Raw genomic sequence first — 19,969 nt, forward strand, 5'->3', positions numbered from 1 at the left:
GGTTGGGGGGGGGGGGGGGGGGCCTCATCTCACAATGTCGCTTGGGGCCCCAAGTTGGCCAGGGGCGGCCCTTTGTGTGCGCTCGGGCGTATAAATGCGCGTGCTCCATTGGGATGTTGAAGCCCAGCGTCGGGGAGATGGTGCTCACTGACTGCTTCTCCATTACACTTCATCAGGATTTCAGGATGGTCGTCTTCCTAGCGTTATCCAGACTTCTGCACGCACCAGGTTAAAGAAACAACCCTATCACACCTGTTTGTTAAATAGTACGTGTTTATTATAATATGTAATATTAGTAACGTACTGCTGTGACATTAAAATTCATATGCAATTGAGCTTTTACACTTTTCTACCAACTCCCCAGTGGGGTGTTAGCTTTTATCTTATGCTCAGCACCGAGCTAGCTGTTCACTATCCTGCCGTATATTTTCTAAATGCTATAATGTAGTATTTAGTGAAATTTAACTTTTTAACTCGTTTTTAGACTCATTAAAAATGGCTGCCGCTCGTTTGCTGTGACCGCAGTGTCTCTCAATGATAATTACACAGACCTGTACTGAATGACTGTGACTGGACTTAATTATTCTGATGTGAGGCACTTTAAAGTTATTTTTGCCGACTCATGTCGTTCTGCAACATGGATGTATAATAAGAAGTCCTGCACACGTGGAGCGGTCACGTGGTGGCCTACAGAGGAAATGAAATGCTAGCTACACCCTGCTAAAGCATTCTTCCTTTTTGTTTCTAGATGGGGAAGAACGATCCACAGACTGCTTGCTGCAAAGGTAAATTATCCACACCATGTGGCTCGTTAATATGTATATATGTTCAGATGTTCTTTAAATGGCTATGAAAGCAGGGTGTAACATGGAGTCTCATGCTACAGCAGTAGGGCCTGGCTCATTTCGTGGCATCTGCAGGCAGTGGCAAGTACTTCCGGCATCTGCCACAGAGGCCGCTACTCCGTGGTATCTGTGGCAAGTATATGCCACAGATGTGGTATCTGTGGCAAGTATATGCCACAGCCACAACTTGCCGTGGCAAGTAAATGCCACAACCATGCCAGTATATGCCACAACTTATATATGCCACAACTTGCCGTGACAAGTATATGCCACAACTTGCCGTGGCAAGTAAATGCCACAAGTTAAGAGTTAAGAGAAGGTTTACCGTAGCTGCCACCCGCCTTCCGTGGCAAATGCTGATATTTAAACCCGTATTTATCGCGTAAAATGTCGCTGTTTTGGCATGACTTTATCGGACTGATCTGTACACAAGACTGATGATCTGTTACTGATGGTCCGATCATATTTTTTAAAAAGATTAAACATATGTTCAGATTTTACTTGGAGAACGTGGTTTGTTAAAATAAATAAACGTGCTATTTTTATGATAATACTCAAGATATATTATTAGTAAGTTGACATAAAGATCTAACATTGTTGACCAGAGGTGGGAAATAGGCTAACTTGTATACTCAAGTACTGTACTTGTGATTTAGAAATAGCCTAGTTGTACTTTAGTTGAGTATGTAAATGGTATGTTACGTAGTAGGCTACTTACCCCACTACAACTCAGAGGTAAATTGTGTAATTGTAGCCTACTCCCCTACATTTATTTAATACGCTACCTTTAGTTACTTACTACAGATTCTGATTAATGATGATACATATAATCAAGTCTTAAATCAGACTTTATAGTTACTCCTGGAGTAAATTCACAAGATACCCTACTACAGTATACAAAGTCATTAAAACTAGCTGCACCTTTACCAGCTTTGAGAACACTTTCATGATCAATCATTATAATGAAAACATGTAATATGCACTTTAAGTATATTGTTATGCTCATCATTTTGCGCTTTTACTTGAGTAACATTTTAATGCATGACTTTTACTTGTAACAGAGTATTCCAACATTTAGGTTGGCTACTTCTACTTTTACTTCACACTAGAACCACAAGGGGTCGCTGTATAGCCTACCTAAAACCACCAACGTGTCAAATGAACGAATGCATTGATTTTCAAGGTACAATGTTATTTTATTTATCATACTAGAACACAATGAGTGTTGCCACTACATTGCCGTGGCATGTGCCTTGGCATTTGTGGCATCTCCCACAGAGGCCACTACTCTGTGGCATCTGTGGCAAGTATATGCCACAGCCACAACTTGCCGTGGCAAGTAGGCTATATGCCACAACTTGCCGTGGCAAGTATATGCCACAACTTGCCGTGGCAAGTAAATGCCACAGATGCACAGTATATGCCACAACTTGCCGTGGCAAGTAAATGCCACAGATGCCACAACTTGCCGTGGCAAGCATATGCCACAACTTGCCGTGGCAAGCATATGCCACAACTTGCCGTGGCATTTGCGCATGCTGAACGGGAGTTGCCACAAGATGCCAGAGTTAAGAGAAGTTTTACGGTAGCTGCCACTCGCCTTCCGTGGCAAATGCTGATATTTAAACTCGTATTTATCGTGTAAAATGTCGCTGTTTAGGCATGACTTTATCGGACTGATCTGTACACAGGACTGATGTGCGATCTCTATTTTTCAAAAAGATAATAAATTATCATTTATATTCAATTTTACTTGGAATAGCCTACGTGGTTTGCTAAAATAAACAAACGTGCTATATCTATGATAGTATGCTAAACATAGGCCTATATTGTAATAAAAAAAAATATATTGGCAAGTGAGCGTTGCAACGCAAGCCCTTGGCAATTGTCGCTTCTTGAGGGGAGTTTCCACTGCTTGCTACGATAACCAGGTGTATTGTTACTAGTAAAGACAAATAATTAAAAAATAAATATCTGTATTGACACAGCAACGTGTACAATGGTGTTATTAGACTTGGCTACAGATTTAGGGCAGCTGTAACTGATTGCAGTTGCCACTGCTAGTGAGATGCTAAGATTTATATTTTATAAATGAGGCAAAGGACAGTTATATTTGATTGTACACATGTATAAATGTGTTATTTTAAATCCAGGCATATGTACTTAATTTGTATTATTTGCGTTGTTAATAAACAGATTAATGTCATTGTATCTGTTTTGTTGTTTAATATTTTAATTCTGGTTGAACATTTTTATTTAAATGCTTCAGATTATTCTTATTAGATATTGATATCGGTGAATCCAAACAAACAATTTTATTCCGTTAAGACAATCATGACAGTATATTAAAAATCAAGACACAATGCATGCTTTTTTATCCATCCTTTTATTGCGTTTTGAAAGTGGTGAACAATTAACATGAAGAATGTTCTCTTAAGCATGATACTCCAAGCAATCCTCATTTAACCGTATAAAGTTGATTTAATATGTTGAGGAAAGAGGGTTACAATGTAATATAATTACACCCTTGTTAAAACTTTTTGTGTGCATCAGTAAAAAGGTTATATGTCATGCATGCAAATATCAAATCATTGTGTTGCTAATTAACAAACAGATTTTGATATGATACGTTGTATTTAATTTATTTATCTAAAATGTTGAAATCTTTGCGTTACAGCAAATAATAATAATAGAAAGAAACAGGAAATAATTTACACATTATTAGTAGATATTTATCTACAGAGTATCTAAAGAATAAACAATATAGCCTACTGAATATGTAAGAATACACTACAATAAAACGTCTCACTAAAACCAATAGAAACATATATTTGTCTTTCTTAACCCTTTCATCCATGAATTATGAAAGCCTCACTCAGGATTTTTTTACCAATTGTTTTTATTGCTCTTGGGGCATGAAAAACAAGATTTTAACTTTAGTTTATTTGTATCTATTTTTTTCAAATTTAGAACATTTAAAAATACATTTAAAAAAATAATTTTAAGGATGATGTTTTCCTTATTAATAAGTCACAAATCACAAACTCAGTAAATGAACACTGACATAACAAAAACACAGAAAATGACCACTAGTTGTCATAAAGTAAAACAGTAACAATAGGAAATTACAGTCTTTTCAAGTGAATGTATATATTTATATATAAAACAAACAATAGAAGCACACTTACTGTCAAGTAGCCTATACCAACATTAACATAAGATAATCCTTATGTGTATTATGTATGATGGAAATCCATCAAGAGTGAAAGGTTATATCATGTGCACAGCTATTGCTTATGGCAATGAAAATCGTATTGGTCCCGCCATGCGTTTTTAGAAGGGGGATGATTTTAACCGTTTTTATTTCAGGGGGGATGCCATCCCCCCTCAACTCGAGTACCGACTATTATCATAAAAATAGCACGTTTATTTATTTTAACAAACCACGTTCTCCAAGTAAAATCTATAGTACATATGTTTAATCTTTTTGAAAAATATGATCGGACCATCAGTAACAGATCATCAGTCTTGTGTACAGATCAGTCCGATAAAGTCATGCTAAAACAGCGACATTTTACGCGATAAATACGGGTTTAAATATCAGCATTTGCCACGGAAGGCGAGTGGCAGCTACCGTAAACCTTCTCTTAACTCTTAACTTGTGGCATTTACTTGCCACGGCAAGTTGTGGCATATAGCCTACATGCCACGGCAAGTTGTGGCATATATAAGTTGTGGCATATACTTGCCACGGCAAGTTGTGGCATGGTTGTGGCATTTACTTGCCACGGCAAGTTGTGGCTGTGGCATATACTTGCCACAGATACCACATCTGTGGCATATACTTGCCACAGATACCACGGAGTAGCGGCCTCTGTGGCAGATGCCGGAAGTACTTGCCACTGCCCGCAGATGCCACGAAATGCGCTTGCTGTCTCTCTGCTACAGTGATGTTTCAATTGAACTCTCACTGAAATCTTTTGTGGAAAACACAACTCAAACTCTGAGTTGCATAACTCTCCTGCCGAATTAGCTTTGAATAAACTTCGTTAACAGATTCTGAGCAGCACATGGGCTCCACCTAATGCATCGTGTAATGCAATAAACAAACTGATTTTTTGGTTTGTCAGCAAATGTCTTGCCGTTAATCTCATTAGTCCTTTAGTGTGTAGGGGCCTTACACTTCACATCCCAATACATGGCTAACCTCTGAGCTTTCTTTAGGTTGGCCTGCGGCTCTTCTAATTGCCTGCAAGTGCACTGAGGTGAGTGAAATGTGTCTTTTTTAAGAGTTTATTCTGTTTTGTGATATAAATATGATGATGATGATTAGACAAGCATATGTCTGATTTCAGTGATGTCAACCTTTAATCTGATTACCCTTAAATTAACTGTTAAAAATGATTTAATTTTTAAGCAAGTTTTAAACTCTTTGTTTCTCTGCTAGGTCTGAATTTCTCAAGATGCTTTTGGCAAGGACGACACATGTGTGTCTAATGAACATCTCAACATGTAAGTTTAAATGCAGTTTGAAATTGGGTAAAATCCATTAAACATCTGGACGAAAATGTCACTTGGCAGTTTCTCACCAAAGCCCTAATCCAATATTTGAATTGTGATTTGCCACAAAAGTAATATTTTGACCTCTACTAAAGTCCCAATTTCTTATTCAGTGCCTCGTACCAGTGGATGTGTGAACCTGAGGACATGCTGAGAGGTTTTAGGGTGAGTCTCCTTTACTCTTTTATTCTACATGTCAGATTTCATAATGCAGTTCCAATGATGATGAACTTAGCTCACTTTGAACCGATGTGAAACGACACGAACAACTGAGAAACTGCATTATTTAACATCTATTTAATTTTGGAGCTCCTGGTCGATGTAGCTAACTTGTGTTTTAAATTGGAGGAATGTAGATGCATACTGTTAAAATGTACCCGTATTCTGCCAACAGATGAATTGACTGAAGGAATCTTTTGTGAAGCTGAGGACATGCTGAGAGGTTTTAGGGTGAGTCTCCTTTACTTTTTTATTCTACATGTCATTTCATAATGCAGTTCCAATGATGATGAACTTAGCTCACTTTGAACCGATGTGAAACGACACGAACAACTGAGAAACTGCATTATTTAACATCTGTTTTAATTTTGGAGCTTTATCTTGCCTCCTGGTCGATGTAGCTAACTTGTTTTAGAATTGGAGAAATGTAGATGTATACAGTTAAAATGTACCTGTATTCTGCCAACAGATGACTTGACTGAAGGCCTAAAGCTGTGCTGTTGAGTTCAAAGGTAAGCTGTCCTCACTCTAAACACAGAACCAACAGCCATTATTCCAGCCTTGCTGAAAAAGATGAGGTATATCTATGGAATCTCGTTCGTCTGAACTCCTGTTGAGAAAATCTATATCTGACATCAGTACACGTCAACTTAAACCGTTCAAGACTGTTAACATTTTGTGCTGACACGTGATGTTTACCTTTTGCAGATGCCTTTCTGGAACATGATGCTCACTGCTCTTCTACAGGTCAGCGTCAATGCTGACCTGGGAACCCAAGTCATGAGGATGGCCCAAGCTGATGTAAGTATCTTGTGATTCATCAAATACTTATCAGTTACTCACCCTGGCTTGCCTTGAAAAAAACATGCATCTCATACACTTCCCCAAGTCGTGAGATGCTTTGTCAACATATATGCTGTTAAGGTTGTAAAATGAATTCACTGGAGGAATGGAATAAACTTTTTGAAAGTAGCAGGGTGAATAATTGATATTAGTATTCCTTGCATCAAAGTGATGAGTTCCTAATTACCGCCCCAGTCTGATAATTCATGACTGATTGGTTACCCCTCTGATAAAACAAGATTTAAAGTATTTATGACTTCAGGAGAGTTCTCTGGGATTGCTAACTCAGCCTTCTTTTTATTTACCTGTTGCAGGTGTGACACCATCTGATTCAATCGTGAGTGTGTGTGTGGGGATCAGCACCGCTGCAGGACCGCTGCAGGACTGCTGCAGGTAAATGATAAACATGTTTGCTTTCAGAGCTGCTGCACATGTCTAAAGTGATGATTTCCTTATTACCGCCCCAGTCTGAAAATTCATGACTGATTGGTTACCGAACTGATTAAACGAGAATTTAAATGGCTCTGATTCATGTGAGGTGGCTTTGAATAACTCGTCCTTTACTTGTTGCAGGTGTGACGCCGTCTGACTGTAGTTGTGTGTGTGGGGAACAGGTGCAGGACTGCTGCAGGTACATTACATCATGTTGTCTTTCAGAGCTGCTGCACAAGTCTAATGTCTAAAGTGGTGATTTCCTTATTACTGCTCCAGTCTGAAATGTCATGACTAGGGATGGGTATCGTTAGGATTTTATCAATACCGGTACTGCTTATCGGTATTGGTATTTTTCTATACTCTTATCGATACTTTTCAATAATTTGGTGCTCAAAATTATAGACATGAATACAAGATGTGAAGATTAAACAGTAATTGTATTGTAATTTTCTTGCAGAAATAACTGTATAACTTATACATTAGCTTCTCAGAAGCCTACACAAATAAATAAAATAGCTTAAAGGGGCCTGGCTAGCCCTATCATGCTTTTTGGGGTTTTCCCTCAGACAGAGGGTGAAAAGAGGCTCTTTTTTTTTTACATTTGTAAATCATTTACATCTTCATCCAGACATTTCAAACTGACAACCAAGCTTGACAAGAGATCCTTAAAACATTGTCCTACAGTGACATCATGCAAAACTGTGATATGAAGAAATTGGTAAAAAGGCTAAGATGGCAAAAAGATAAAGGAGAGTACGTATATTATTCTGGATTGTACTTTTAAATCATCACAAAATAAATGATGTGCTGAACTGAAACACGGCAAAATGTGTCTGAAGGTTTAAACATAGAACAACGTATTTGAGTTTAAAATGTCAATTCCTAGTAAACGACCAACAATTGCTGAACCATACGTTGACCTTTAACAACATTTTAAATGCAGATTTACAATGACATCTGTAAGTTTAACTGGTTAATAAAGCATTCAAGGAAAGGCCAAACTATTATAGGTGTAGGAGCTCACATTAATACACTGTCTGTGTTAATAAACTAAAAAAAGACAAGGCGATGTGCCTACAAGACTGCACTGAGGTAATCAAAACATATTACCGTGCGCAGCAGCTAACCTGCCTGCGAGCCTTCGCTCAGGTCACATTTACACACGGCGCGTCTGAAGGCCGCTAGCACTATTGGCACTAGCAGTCTCAAAACAATAATAAGAGCGCTGTTGAGAGAGATGACGAGTGGCATTTATAGTGGCCAATCAGAGGGGTCTCAAACCGGATACATCACACGGGATGAGGGTTCCCAACAACCAGAATGGTTTAAAGTTAAACTAAGGAAGTAGACGTAAGACATATACCGATGGCAGCACCGTTTGTCCAGCGGCTTAACGGTATACCGATGCCGTCCAATCAGGTACCGGTATTGACTTGGTACCGGTTCTCGGTACCCATCCCTAGCCATGACTGATTGGTACTTCTCTGATTTAACGATGACATACTTTGTCTTAATTTACTTTAACATTAAAGCACTGTCGTTAAAACGTGTAAAGCCCAGCACCAGAGAGATGGTGCTCACGTCCCCTCCATTAAACTTCTTCAGACCGTTATCTAGACCTCTGCATGCACCAGGTTAAAGAAACAATCATCTCGCACACCTCATTGTTAAATAATACGTTTATTATAATGTGTAAGATATTGCTGTGACATTACAGTTAATATGAAATCGAGCATTTATTCTTTTCTACCAATTTACCCTCCCCAGTGGTGTTAGCTTTTATCTCATGCTCAGCACCGAGCTAGCTGTTCACTATCCTGCCGTATGTTCTCTAAATGCTGTATGTAGTATTTAGTGACATTTTTAACTCGTTTTTAGACTCATTAAAAAGGGCTGCCGCTCGTTTGCTGTGACCGCAGTGTCTCTCAATGATGATAATTACACAGACCTGTACTGAATGACTGTGACTGGACTTAATTATTCTGATGTGAGACACTTTAAAGTTATATTTGCCGACTCATGCCGTCCTGCACATGTGGAGCGGTCACCTGTTGGCCTTACACGTGACCGTGTGTGAATTAATATGAATAATGTTGTCCTTGCCCTGATCAAACATTTGAATCGTGATTTGCCACAAAAGTAATATTTGGAACTCTACTAAAGTTTATTTCTTATTCAGGGCCTCTTACCAGTGGATGTGTGAATCTGAGGACATGCTGAGAGGTTTTAGGGTGAGTCTCCTTTACTCTTTATTTGATTCTACATGTCATTTCATAATGCAGTTCCAATGATGATGAACTTAGCTCACTTTGAACCAATGTGAAACGACACGAACAACTGAGAAACTGCATTATTTAACATCTGTTTTAATTTTGGAGCTTTATCTTGCCTCCTGGTCGATGTAGCTAACTTGTTTAGAAATGTAGATGCATACAGTTAAAATGTACCTGTATTCTGCCAACAGATGACTTGACTGAAGGCCTAAAGCTGTGCTGCTGAGTTCAAAGGTAAGCTGTCCTCACTCTAAACACAGAACCAACAGCCATTATTCCAGCCTTGCTGAAAATGATGAGATATATCTATGGAATCTCGTTCGTCTGAACTCCTGTTGAGAAAACATTTTGTGCTGACACGTGACGTTTACCTCTTGCAGATGCCTCTCTGGAACATGATGCTCACTGCTCAACAACAAAGGTGTTTGCCCAGGTGAGTTCTGATGTATAAAGAAATGTCTGTGACTTAATATCTAGACAAATTGCATAGTTTCCTTGTGATGACACCCGCACAAGTCTTACGCCTTGGTTCAATGCCAGAACCTGCAAAGGTGGACCCACTGGTGTTACCTTGGCAATAAGGTGAAGACCTGTTGGGGTTACCAACAGTCTGAATGGAAACGCTAAGATTAAATATAATTTTGTAATGGGGGCAATTTTAGTTTCTAGTGAGATGTAGTGCAAGACTGTGTCAAAGATATTCTGTTAAATTCTTAAAAAGTAGATCTGTGCACCAGTATGCAGTGTAACTTTCTTTTTCCTCTAAAGATAAACATCAATGCTGAACTGGGGACCCCAGTCATCAGGATGGCCAACGCTGATGTAAGTATCTTGTAATTAATAGTGCCAAATACTTATCAGTTACTCACCCCGTTTCCTTACTCTTGAAAAAACATGCATCTCAAACACCTCCCCAAGTTGTGAGATGCTTTGTAAACGGATGTGCTGTAAGTCACTAAAATGAATTCACTGGAGGAATGGAAGAAGCTTTATGAAAGTAACAGGGTGAATAATTGATGTTCAAAATGTTTAGTATTCCTTGCATCAAAGTGATGAGTTTCTAATTACCGCCCCAGTCTGATAATTCATGACTGATTGGTTACCCCTCTGATAAAACAAGATTTAAAGTATTTATGACTTCAGGAGAGTTCGCTGGAATTGCTAACTCAGCCTTCTTTTTATTTACCTGTTGCAGGTGTGACACCATCTGGTGCAATCTGACTCGTGGATCAGCACTGCTGCAGGTAAATGATGAACATGTTTGCTTTCAGAGCTGCTGCACATGTCTAATACAAACTGTGAAGTCCACTGAGACAAATGTAACATTTGTGATATTGGGCTATATAAATAAACATTGATTGATGTCTAAAGTGATGATTTCCTTATTACCGCCCCAGTCTGAAAATTCATGACTGATTGGTTACCAAACTGATTAAACGAGAATTCAAATGGCTCTGATTCATGTGAGGTGGCTTTGAATAACTCGTCCTTTACTTGTTGCAGGTGTGACGCCGTCTGACTGTAGTTGTGTGTGTGGGGAACAGGTGCAGGACTGCTGCAGGTACATTACATCATGTTGTCTTTCAGAGCTGCTGCACAAGTCTAATGTCTAAAGTGGTGATTTCCTTATTACTGCTCCAGTATGAAATGTCATGACTAGGGATGGGTATCGTTAGGATTTTATCAATACCGGTACTGCTTATCGGTATCGGTATTTTTCGATACTCTTATCGATACTTTTCAATAATTTGGTGCTCAAAATTATAGACATGAATACAAGATGTGAAGATTAAACAGTAATTGTATTGTAATTTTTTGCAGAAATAACTTATACATTAGCTTCTCAGAAGCCTACACAAATAAATAAAATAGCTTAAAGAGCCTGTGACACGAACCCAACAGCTGTTGTGCAATGAAATAGTGGGCTACTAGTAATCTCGAACCGTCAGTTTAAAAAAGAAAAAGCGATACCGTTCCGATAAATATCAATAATTTCGAACATCGCGGAAAAATTCCTTCGACTCGTTTTGGGGGAAGCCGGAAGTGACGTCAATGCGGGAACGCTTCACTGTGCGGCGAGAGAGCCAAACACGGACAAAGTGTGTTGTCATGCGTAGAAATGGTGAATTACTGAGTTTAGGAACGTTAATAACGTTTTAATGAAGTTGACTACAGTATATTTATCAGTGCTTTCATGTCAATTCGGCAAACATAAATGATGAAGATGATGATTAAATTGGGATTACAAATCGGTCGTGAGAGCTGCTGAATTTCCTCCCGTCGGATGTGATATAAAAACAAATCGATTATTTTTGTAGTTGTAAACTCAAGTGGATGAAACTACATTTATTAGTGCTTTCATGTCAATTCGGCGAACATATGATGCATTAAATGATTGTGAGGATGATGATGTAAAAATCTTTTGTTTGAGCCGGTCTGCATTTCCTGATGAGAAAACAAACCTTAGCTTTTTGTAGTTGCAGTCAGTGGTGTAGTGGGCGTTGAACGCGGGGGTACGCCGTACCCCCACTTATTTGAAGCATGATTTCTTTTTTAATAGTCTAATACATCTAAAATCATTGCCAGTGTTATCAGTTGCAAGTGTGTGTTTGTTGTAATAATGACGAAAACATAATAGGCAGATTTCACAGTAATTATAATAAAAACGTAGCTCAAGCATTTATGCAACTTGATTTGAAGCGTGTGTGTGTGAGGGGCAGAACTGTGTGTAGGGTGACCAGGTGTCCCGCACTGTGCGGGACTGCACACACAGCATTTTTATTATTTGTCCCGCGTCCCACACATTGAGACTATGTCCCGCATTTGAGTGATAGTCGCGCAGAAAGGCCGGATCGGTTCGCTGACAGCCGGCACCGCCCTTTATTATTATATTGTCTAAACGGCATCATGTAAGTTGCGCTGACAGGCGACACAGAGGTCCCCAAGCCCCCCCCCCCCCCCCCGTTGACAGTTCACGAGCGCGTCCATAGTGTCTCCCGTCCACCCACCACCCAGTTAAACATCCCCACTACACCACTGTTTGTAGTATGGCATGGATTAAACGTGTGTTTTTTTTTTACCACAATGTTGGGGAAATTAATGGATAAAATGCACGGATTATTATTATTATTATTATTATTATTCCCACTCCGATCGGGACACTAGGTCCACCGTTTCCACGCAGCGAGGCTCCCCCCGTTGACAGTTTACGTGGGCTGGGCTGGGTGCAGTGGCGGACTGGCCATTGGGACGAATCCCGATGGGCCGGTACCGAAGTGGGCCGGTCGGATAAATCACTAGCACATCCCCCACTCCCCCCGTTGACAATTTACTAGTTGTACCGAAGTGGGCCGGTCGAGAGTCCCGGGCTGATTTTTAGTCCCAGTCCACCACTGGCTACATGACCGTATGATCGCCCATATTAACGCACCTAATTCCTAAACTTCTAACAGATACAAAATAAACCAATCCTTCAGCCTCATATGAGCTCTCAGACACGTTCAAAATTAAACTGTCATCGCTGTCTGAGGTTGCTGCTGTGTGCCCCATCGTGCGTTTACATGCAGATGCTGGGATCCTGAACGGTGCAGCTGGAGCGCTGTGCCCGCATTGACGTCACCCATACTTTGGCGGGACTTGAAGAATCCCCGAGAAGATCCAGGAAATGGTCAACATTGAAGGGCAGATTAATGGTTATCAAAGTACAAATATCCAAAATCAGTTCAGTAACGGTTTTCAAGGGGACAATATTTACTCAAATTGATGGGTTTGGATGATGGGGGAAAATCGTGTCACAGGCTCTTTAAAGGGGCCTGGCTAGCCCTATCATGCTTTTTGGGGTTTTCCCTCAGACAGAGGATGAAAAGAGGCTATTTTTTTTTTTATTTTTTTTTTTACATTTGTAAATCATTTACATCTTCATCCAGACATTTCAAACTGACAACCTAGCTCGACAAGAGATCCTTAAAACATTGTCCTACAGTGACATCATGCAAAACTGTGATATGAAGAAATTGGTAAAAAGGCTAAGATGGCAAAAAGATAAAGGAGAGTATGTATATTATTCTGGATTGTACTTTTAAATCATCACAAAATAAATGATGTGCTGAACTGAAACACGCCAAAATCTGTCTGAAGGTTTAAACATAGAACAACATATTTGAGTTTAAAATGTCAATTCCTAGTAAACGACCAACAATTGCTGAACCATACGTTGACCTTAACATCATTTTAAATGCAGTTTTCCAATTCACAATGACATCTATAAGTTTAACTGGTTAATAAAGCATTCAAGGAAAGGCTAAACTATTATAGGTGTAGGAGCTCACATTAATACACTGTCTGTGTTAATAAACTAAAAAAAGACAAGGCGATATGCCTGCAAGACTGCACTCAGGTAATCAAAACATATTACCGTGCGCAGCAGCTAACCTGCCTGCGAGCCTTCGCTCAGGTCACATTTACACACGGCGCGCCTGAAGGCCGCTAGCACTATTAGCACTAGCAGTCTCACAACAATAATAAGAGCGCTGTTGAGAGAGATGACGAGTGGCATTTATAGTGGCCAATCAGAGGGGTCTCAAACCGGATACATCACACGGGATGAGGGTTCCCAACCAACCAGAATGGTTTAAAGTTAAACTAAGGAAGTAGACGTAAGACATATACCGATAGCAGCACCGTTTGTCCAGCGGCTTAACGGTATACCGATAACGTCCAATCAGGTACCGGTATTGACTTGGTACCGGTTCTCGATACCCATCCCTAGTCATGACTGATTGGTACTTCTCTGATTTAACGATGATATACTTTGTCTTAATTTACTTTATTAAAGCACTGTCGTTAAAACGTGTAAAGCCCAGCACCAGAGAGATGGTGCTCACGTCCCCTCCATTAAACTTCTTCAGACCGTTATCTAGACCTCTGCATGCACCAGGTTAAAGAAACAATCATCTCGCACACCTCATTGTTAAATAATACGTGTTTATTATAATGTGTAAGATATTGCTGTGACATTACAGTTAATATGAAATCGAGCATTTAAACTTTTCTACCAATTTACCCTCCCCAGTGGTGTTAGCTTTTATCTCATGCTCAGCACCGAGCTAGCTGTTCACTATCCTGCCGTATGTTCTCTAAATGCTGTATGTAGTATTTAGTGACATTTTTAACTCGTTTTTAGACTCATTAAAAAGGGCTGCCGCTCGTTTGCTGTGACCGCAGTGTCTCTCAATGATGATAATTACACAGACCTGTACTGAATGACTGTGACTGGACTTAATTATTCTGATGTGAGACACTTTAAAGTTATATTTGCCGACTCATGCCGTCCTGCACATGTGGAGCGGTCACCTGTTGGCCTTACGCGTGACCGTGTGTGAATTAATATGAATAATGTTGTCCTTACCCTGATCAAACATTTGAATTGTGATTTGCCACAAAAGTAATATTTGGAACTCTACTAAAGTTTATTTCTTATTCAGGGCCTCTTACCAGTGGATGTGTGAATCTGAGGACATGCTGAGAGGTTTTAGGGTGAGTCTCCTTTACTCTTTATTTGATTCTACATGTCATTTCATAATGCAGTTCCAATGATGATGAACTTAGCTCACTTTGAACCGATGTGAAACGACACGAACAACTGAGAAACTGCATTATTTAACATGTTTTAATTTTGGAGCTTTATCTTGCCTCCTGGTCGATGTAGCTAACTTGTTTAGAATTGGAGAAATGTAGATGCATACAGTTAAAAATGTACCTGTATTCTGCCAACAGATGAATTGACTGAAGGCCTAAAGCTGTGCTGCTGAATTCAAAGGTAAGCTGTCCTCACTCTAAACAAAGAACCAACAGCCATTATTCCAGCCTTGCTGAAAATGATGAGATATATCTATGGAATCTCGTTCGTCTGAACTCCTGTTGAGAAAATCTATACCTGACATCAGCACACTTCAATTTAAACTGTTCAAGACTTTTAACATTTTGTGCTGACACGTGACGTTTACCTCTTGCAGATGCCTCTCTGGAATATGATGCTCACTGCTCAACAACAAAGGTGTTTGCCCAGGTGAGTTCTGATGTATAAAGAAATGTCTCTGACTCAAACATCTTGAAACATTGCCTCTCACAAGTTGTAGGTGCAGGGTGAGCAATTGATATTCAGTGTTGTAGTAATCCTTGCATCATAGTGATGAGTTTCTAATTGGCGTCCCAGTCTGATAATTCATGACTGATTGGTTACCCATCTGATAAAACAAGAATTAAAATTGTTCTGATTGCTAACTCGGCCTTTTTATTTACCTGTTGCAGGTGTGACACCATCTGATTCAATCGTGAGTGTGTGTGTGGGGATCAGCACCGCTGCAGGACTGCTGCAGGTAAATGATAAACATGTTTACTTTCAGAGTGCTTCACATGTCTAAAGTGATGATTTCCTTATTACCGCCCCAGTCTGAAAATTCATGACTGATTGGTTACCGAACTGATTAAACGAGAATTCAAATGGCTCTGATTCATGTGAGGTGGCTTTGAATAACTCGTCCTTTACTTGTTGCAGGTGTGACGCCGTCTGACTGTAGTCGTGTGTGGGGAACAGGTGCAGGACTGCTGCAGGTACATTATAAAATATTGTCTTTCGGAGCGGCAGTCTTAATTTCTAAAGTGATTTCCTTATTACCGCCCCAGTCTGAAAATTCATGACTGATTGGTTACCGAACTGATTTAAAGATGACATTTAATTTAGTGTCTTGCTTTTCTTTAAACGTTTTAAGTTTTTATTTGTTGTAATTTCAGGCTCCAGCTGGATCTGCTGCTTCAGGTTTAAGGTAAGAATTTAACATCAAAATGTTGAAAGAGCATGTAGAAGTGATGAGTTTTTTTTATTACCGCCCCAGTCTGAAAATTCATGACTGATTGGTTACCCCTCTGATCAGAACATAAACCAATGGTTGTTAAAACGTTTTAACGTTTTTTTTTGGGCTACCCTTCTTTTGGGCTACCATTCTAAAAAGCTTTTCTTCTTTTGCAGGAACCGGTTGTCATGAAGAGAGATCCAAAGCCATCTTGTTTTAACACAATCCTGCAGTTTGCCAAGCTGTGGTACAGCCTTTCCTGGAAATGTTAGTTTGCAGTGCAGTTAAATCCTTACTTGTATTTCCAGATTGCTGGAATTTGATACCAAATAAATAAGTGTACGACAACTCTTAGCTGTGATATACTTTTAACACCCAGTTGATGGCGTGGTGTAGAAGTTTGTTCAGTAAAGATCGAAGGACAATTGGCATCCAGATTTTTCCAACCACAAGTGAGCAATGTATAGCTTGAAAAATTACAAGGAAATGTTAACTTCTGATTAGTTTGACTACTGCATTTTTTTTTTTGTGAAAATGTAAGTAACCAGTTTGTGTCAAATATATTTTGCCATTTTAAAGCGCTGTTGTTTATTTGCATTAGTTGACACCAGATCAGCGGTGGGAAAGGTACTCAGATCTTGTAATTGAGTGTTGTAATGCTCTGCATTTAAAATGGTACTCAAATGAAGTACAACAGTATTAGCATCTAAAGGTACCAAAAGTACTCACTATGCAGATTAGCCCATTTCTCAATCAGATCATGTTTTGTATAAGTGTTAATTTTACTAGAGGGTAGTTTGTGCATTTTACCCCAGGCTTAACTAAAATATTTGTTATTTCACATTAATCTGTAGTTAGGTACACTATTTACATATGAATTGTAGTGAGGAAGAGGTACAAAGTAGCAACATTTACAAGTATGTCAAAATTATACTTGAGTACAGTAAATCTACCTACTACTACTGCACCAGACGAATGGAAAATGTTTGTCAAAAGTGGCATTGAAACAAACCACACACTTAGTTCAGTAACAAAGGGACACTTGAGGCATGTGTAGTCGGACCTTCAGGTGCTTTTGTGATGTGAACAAAATCATTTGTTGCCATTAAAATATTGAGGATTGTGTTGAAAACTTTTAATAAATTACTTTAGAAGCAGCTTTAGTTCTATTCAAAAGGCATTTCAATGTATTAGAACACTAATGCAAGGTACGAGAGCAACTGGGAGAAGGTTCATGGCATGCTGTAAACAAACTTGTAATAGGTTGTTACTTGGTTATTTTGACAAATTCAAACCCTAAATCTCTTAAACTAAAAATGTGGTATCCACAACTGTCAAAAAAATAATCCAGGTGTGTTTTCTGGAACTATGGATTCAGATGAAACTGGAGTCGTGTCACCCATTAAACATGAGGCAGCTGTTAATAAAGAAATCAGGGACAATCTCAGTCAGTGGTGAAGATCCTTGCAGCGATATCATCTAATAACCAGTCCACTCCAGCTAACAAATTCTTTCCTGTTACTGCACTGCAACCAATGATGCACCAGTGATGGCTTTTGATGTCATCCAGGGCCAGAGCCTGCAGGGAAACACAGCAAGAACAGGCATCAGACAGGAAGAATTTGATGCAGCAACAATGAAAATACATGTATCAGTTATCAGAGTATATGCAGGAATCCTGAAGTCAAATGTAATACATTTTAAGACCTCATCACCACTTTGAGTTTTAACCGTTTACATTGGCGACACACTTTACCTCACATTTACTATATACAGTATTGATTGTCCTTCCTCCTTATCTTCCAACCATTTGGACGCAAACTTGCGTTTCCCCATAACGATGTTTAACAACCGTAAACGGACCGTTGCGCGCTATCAAGCAGTGAGCGTGCAATGTCCTGTTCAGATGACATCAAATCCAACGGAATGCCATAAATAAAACTACACAGAATCACACTACACACCTACGCAATGATTACATTCAGGCAGACTGTAGAATACAACCTCTTTGGACAATTTATATACTTATTGAAAACAAGCTACAAAATGTAATACCTTGGAAAATGCCATTTAATACTTTTAATAGCATTCATTTTTGCTATTTTCTACTTTTTAAGACCTCGCGGACACCCTGGTTATTACTTGAAGTGAAAACGTTAATCTGGAATAAGTCTCACCTCTTGTATTGCCTCTTTCGACAGGGCTCCTGGTAAATCCTGTTTGTTGGCAAACACTAGCAGCGTTGCACCAGCTAACCTCTGCATGGATAGGACACACAATTAAACAGATTAATATAATATTGATACAGAAGTTAAACAACAACGTGGTTTTCAGCTACAAACTGTGCAAGAATAAAAAGACAGCTATTTACAGTCATATCTCAGTTTGTGGCTGTGCTTGCCAAAATGCTGACTCATTTCCAGGTTTTAGGACTCTTGCAGTTTCTTTTGAAACTAGTATGTGTGTTGGTTTGTACCTCCTCCAGCAGCAGTGAACTGAGCTCCTTTCTGCAGTCCTCCAGTCTGAGTCTGTCTGCGCTGTCCACCACCCACACCAGCCCGTCTGTGCTCTCAAAATAGTTCCTCCAGTAGGAGCGCAGCGATTTTTGTCCACCTACATCCCAAATATTCAGTTTAAACCTAGAAAACACAGAGAGAGGAAATTGGGATGTAGACTGGAGAAATACAGCCTGGTAATATATCCTGTTCCTGTCTTGGAAACATATGTGAATGCTTTAATGTAAAAAGGTAAAGAAAATGCCTGGTACTTTGGGCAATTATCAGAATACATACAAACATGTTATCTTTCTTAAAAGTCAAAATCAAGAATGTTTCACTGTGCATATTTTTAAATCTTAACTTTCATATATAACCAAAAGTATGTAATAGTGATAGTTTATGAGATACAAACAGTTATAGCATATCCTCCCAGTGTTTCAATAGCCACATCACCATGCTCTTTGGTATGCCATAAATAGATTCAGTAAGTCCCAATTCATAGCATGGCAACACTTTTCTAAGGTCAGCTGCAGTATGTGCTTTAAGTCATGCAACTACTGTCTTTTCTTACAATTTAATAGTGAACATACAGAAAAAGTGGTCCCATGTTCAGTTATTCCAGCATTTAATTAAATATGTACACATGTGAAAAACTGCCTATAGAGAGAAACCGTGCTGTAGGTCAGGTGGAAAGTGCGTCATATGCTATAGCTTATTTATGATAAGGCCCACTGTGTGTGCGCATGGATAAGTGCGCGTGTTACCCTTTGTGTTCCAGTGTTTTGATGTTGAAGCCCAGCGTCGGGGAGATGGTGCTCACGTCTTCTCCATTAAACTTCTTCAGGATTGTCGTCTTCCCCGCGTTATCCAGACCTCTGCACGCACCAGGTTAAAGAAACAACCCTCTCACATACACCTCACTGTTAAATATTAATTTTAATGAATGAATGAATAGGACTTTAACTATAATTCACCCACATTTAGTTAACTTAACAGTGCTAGCAAGGTACCATGATACAGCACAAAATGCGCTAAACAAACCTCACAAACGTTATCCTGTTGTATCTAATCACACACTGATATAATTTTCTGTCCACGATTTTAAATTGTTGACACCAATAAAGTTAAAATATTCACTATGCTATACATACATGTATGCTACCTTGTTCCCAGCTAAGCTAGTTACAGAAAGGATACAGCATCAGCAGCCTCATCTCCCGCTCCTTCTGCTTCATCTTCTTTAGAATCGTTAGTAAACCCATCGCGAAAGTAACCGCTCAACTGCAGATGTTATAGAAAACGATTTTACTGATTTATAGCTTTGTATTCAATATATTTAGCATCCATACGCAGCATTGTCAACCAGGAAGAGGTTGTATTTATGATCCTGTGCCACGCGGAGACTGATTGGTAGAAGGCGTACATTGTTTGGTTGTTGCAGACGT

General features: G+C 39.3%; 1 protein-coding gene and 1 long non-coding RNA gene across 6 annotated transcripts; one reads left to right on the plus strand and one right to left on the minus strand.

Annotated features, from left to right (window-relative positions):
- Positions 1-108: 108 nt before the first annotated feature.
- LOC307032663 lies at positions 109-16,604 on the plus strand. 5 transcript variants are annotated; one of them, XR_013806339.1, is made up of 23 exons: positions 109-228; positions 749-785; positions 5,070-5,110; positions 5,293-5,357; positions 5,501-5,570; positions 5,800-5,855; positions 6,094-6,136; positions 6,333-6,425; positions 6,782-6,860; positions 7,041-7,098; positions 9,082-9,133; positions 9,367-9,409; positions 9,556-9,608; positions 9,944-9,997; positions 10,371-10,419; positions 10,679-10,736; positions 14,659-14,710; positions 14,951-14,993; positions 15,190-15,242; positions 15,485-15,552; positions 15,732-15,787; positions 15,968-15,999; positions 16,203-16,604. It is a non-coding gene; the product is annotated as an uncharacterized lncRNA (long non-coding RNA). The 5 variants fall into 5 exon arrangements; XR_013806340.1 differs by having other exon boundaries at positions 5,519-5,570; positions 14,643-14,710; XR_013806341.1 differs by having other exon boundaries at positions 5,519-5,570.
- Positions 16,605-17,139: 535 nt separating this feature from the next.
- Positions 17,140-19,935, minus strand: arl2 (ADP-ribosylation factor-like 2). Its single transcript, XM_079670801.1, has 5 exons — positions 19,722-19,935; positions 19,289-19,399; positions 18,503-18,665; positions 18,204-18,284; positions 17,140-17,605 (listed from the first exon to the last, which is right to left on the minus strand). Exons 1-5 carry the CDS (start codon positions 19,784-19,786, stop codon positions 17,471-17,473), a joined length of 555 nt encoding a protein of 184 aa, XP_079526927.1. The 5' UTR covers positions 19,787-19,935; the 3' UTR covers positions 17,140-17,470.
- Positions 19,936-19,969: the final 34 nt, after the last annotated feature.

Source organism: Notothenia rossii, assembly GCF_949606895.1.
Source record: "Notothenia rossii genome assembly, chromosome: 3".
NCBI lineage: Eukaryota > Metazoa > Chordata > Actinopteri > Perciformes > Nototheniidae > Notothenia > Notothenia rossii.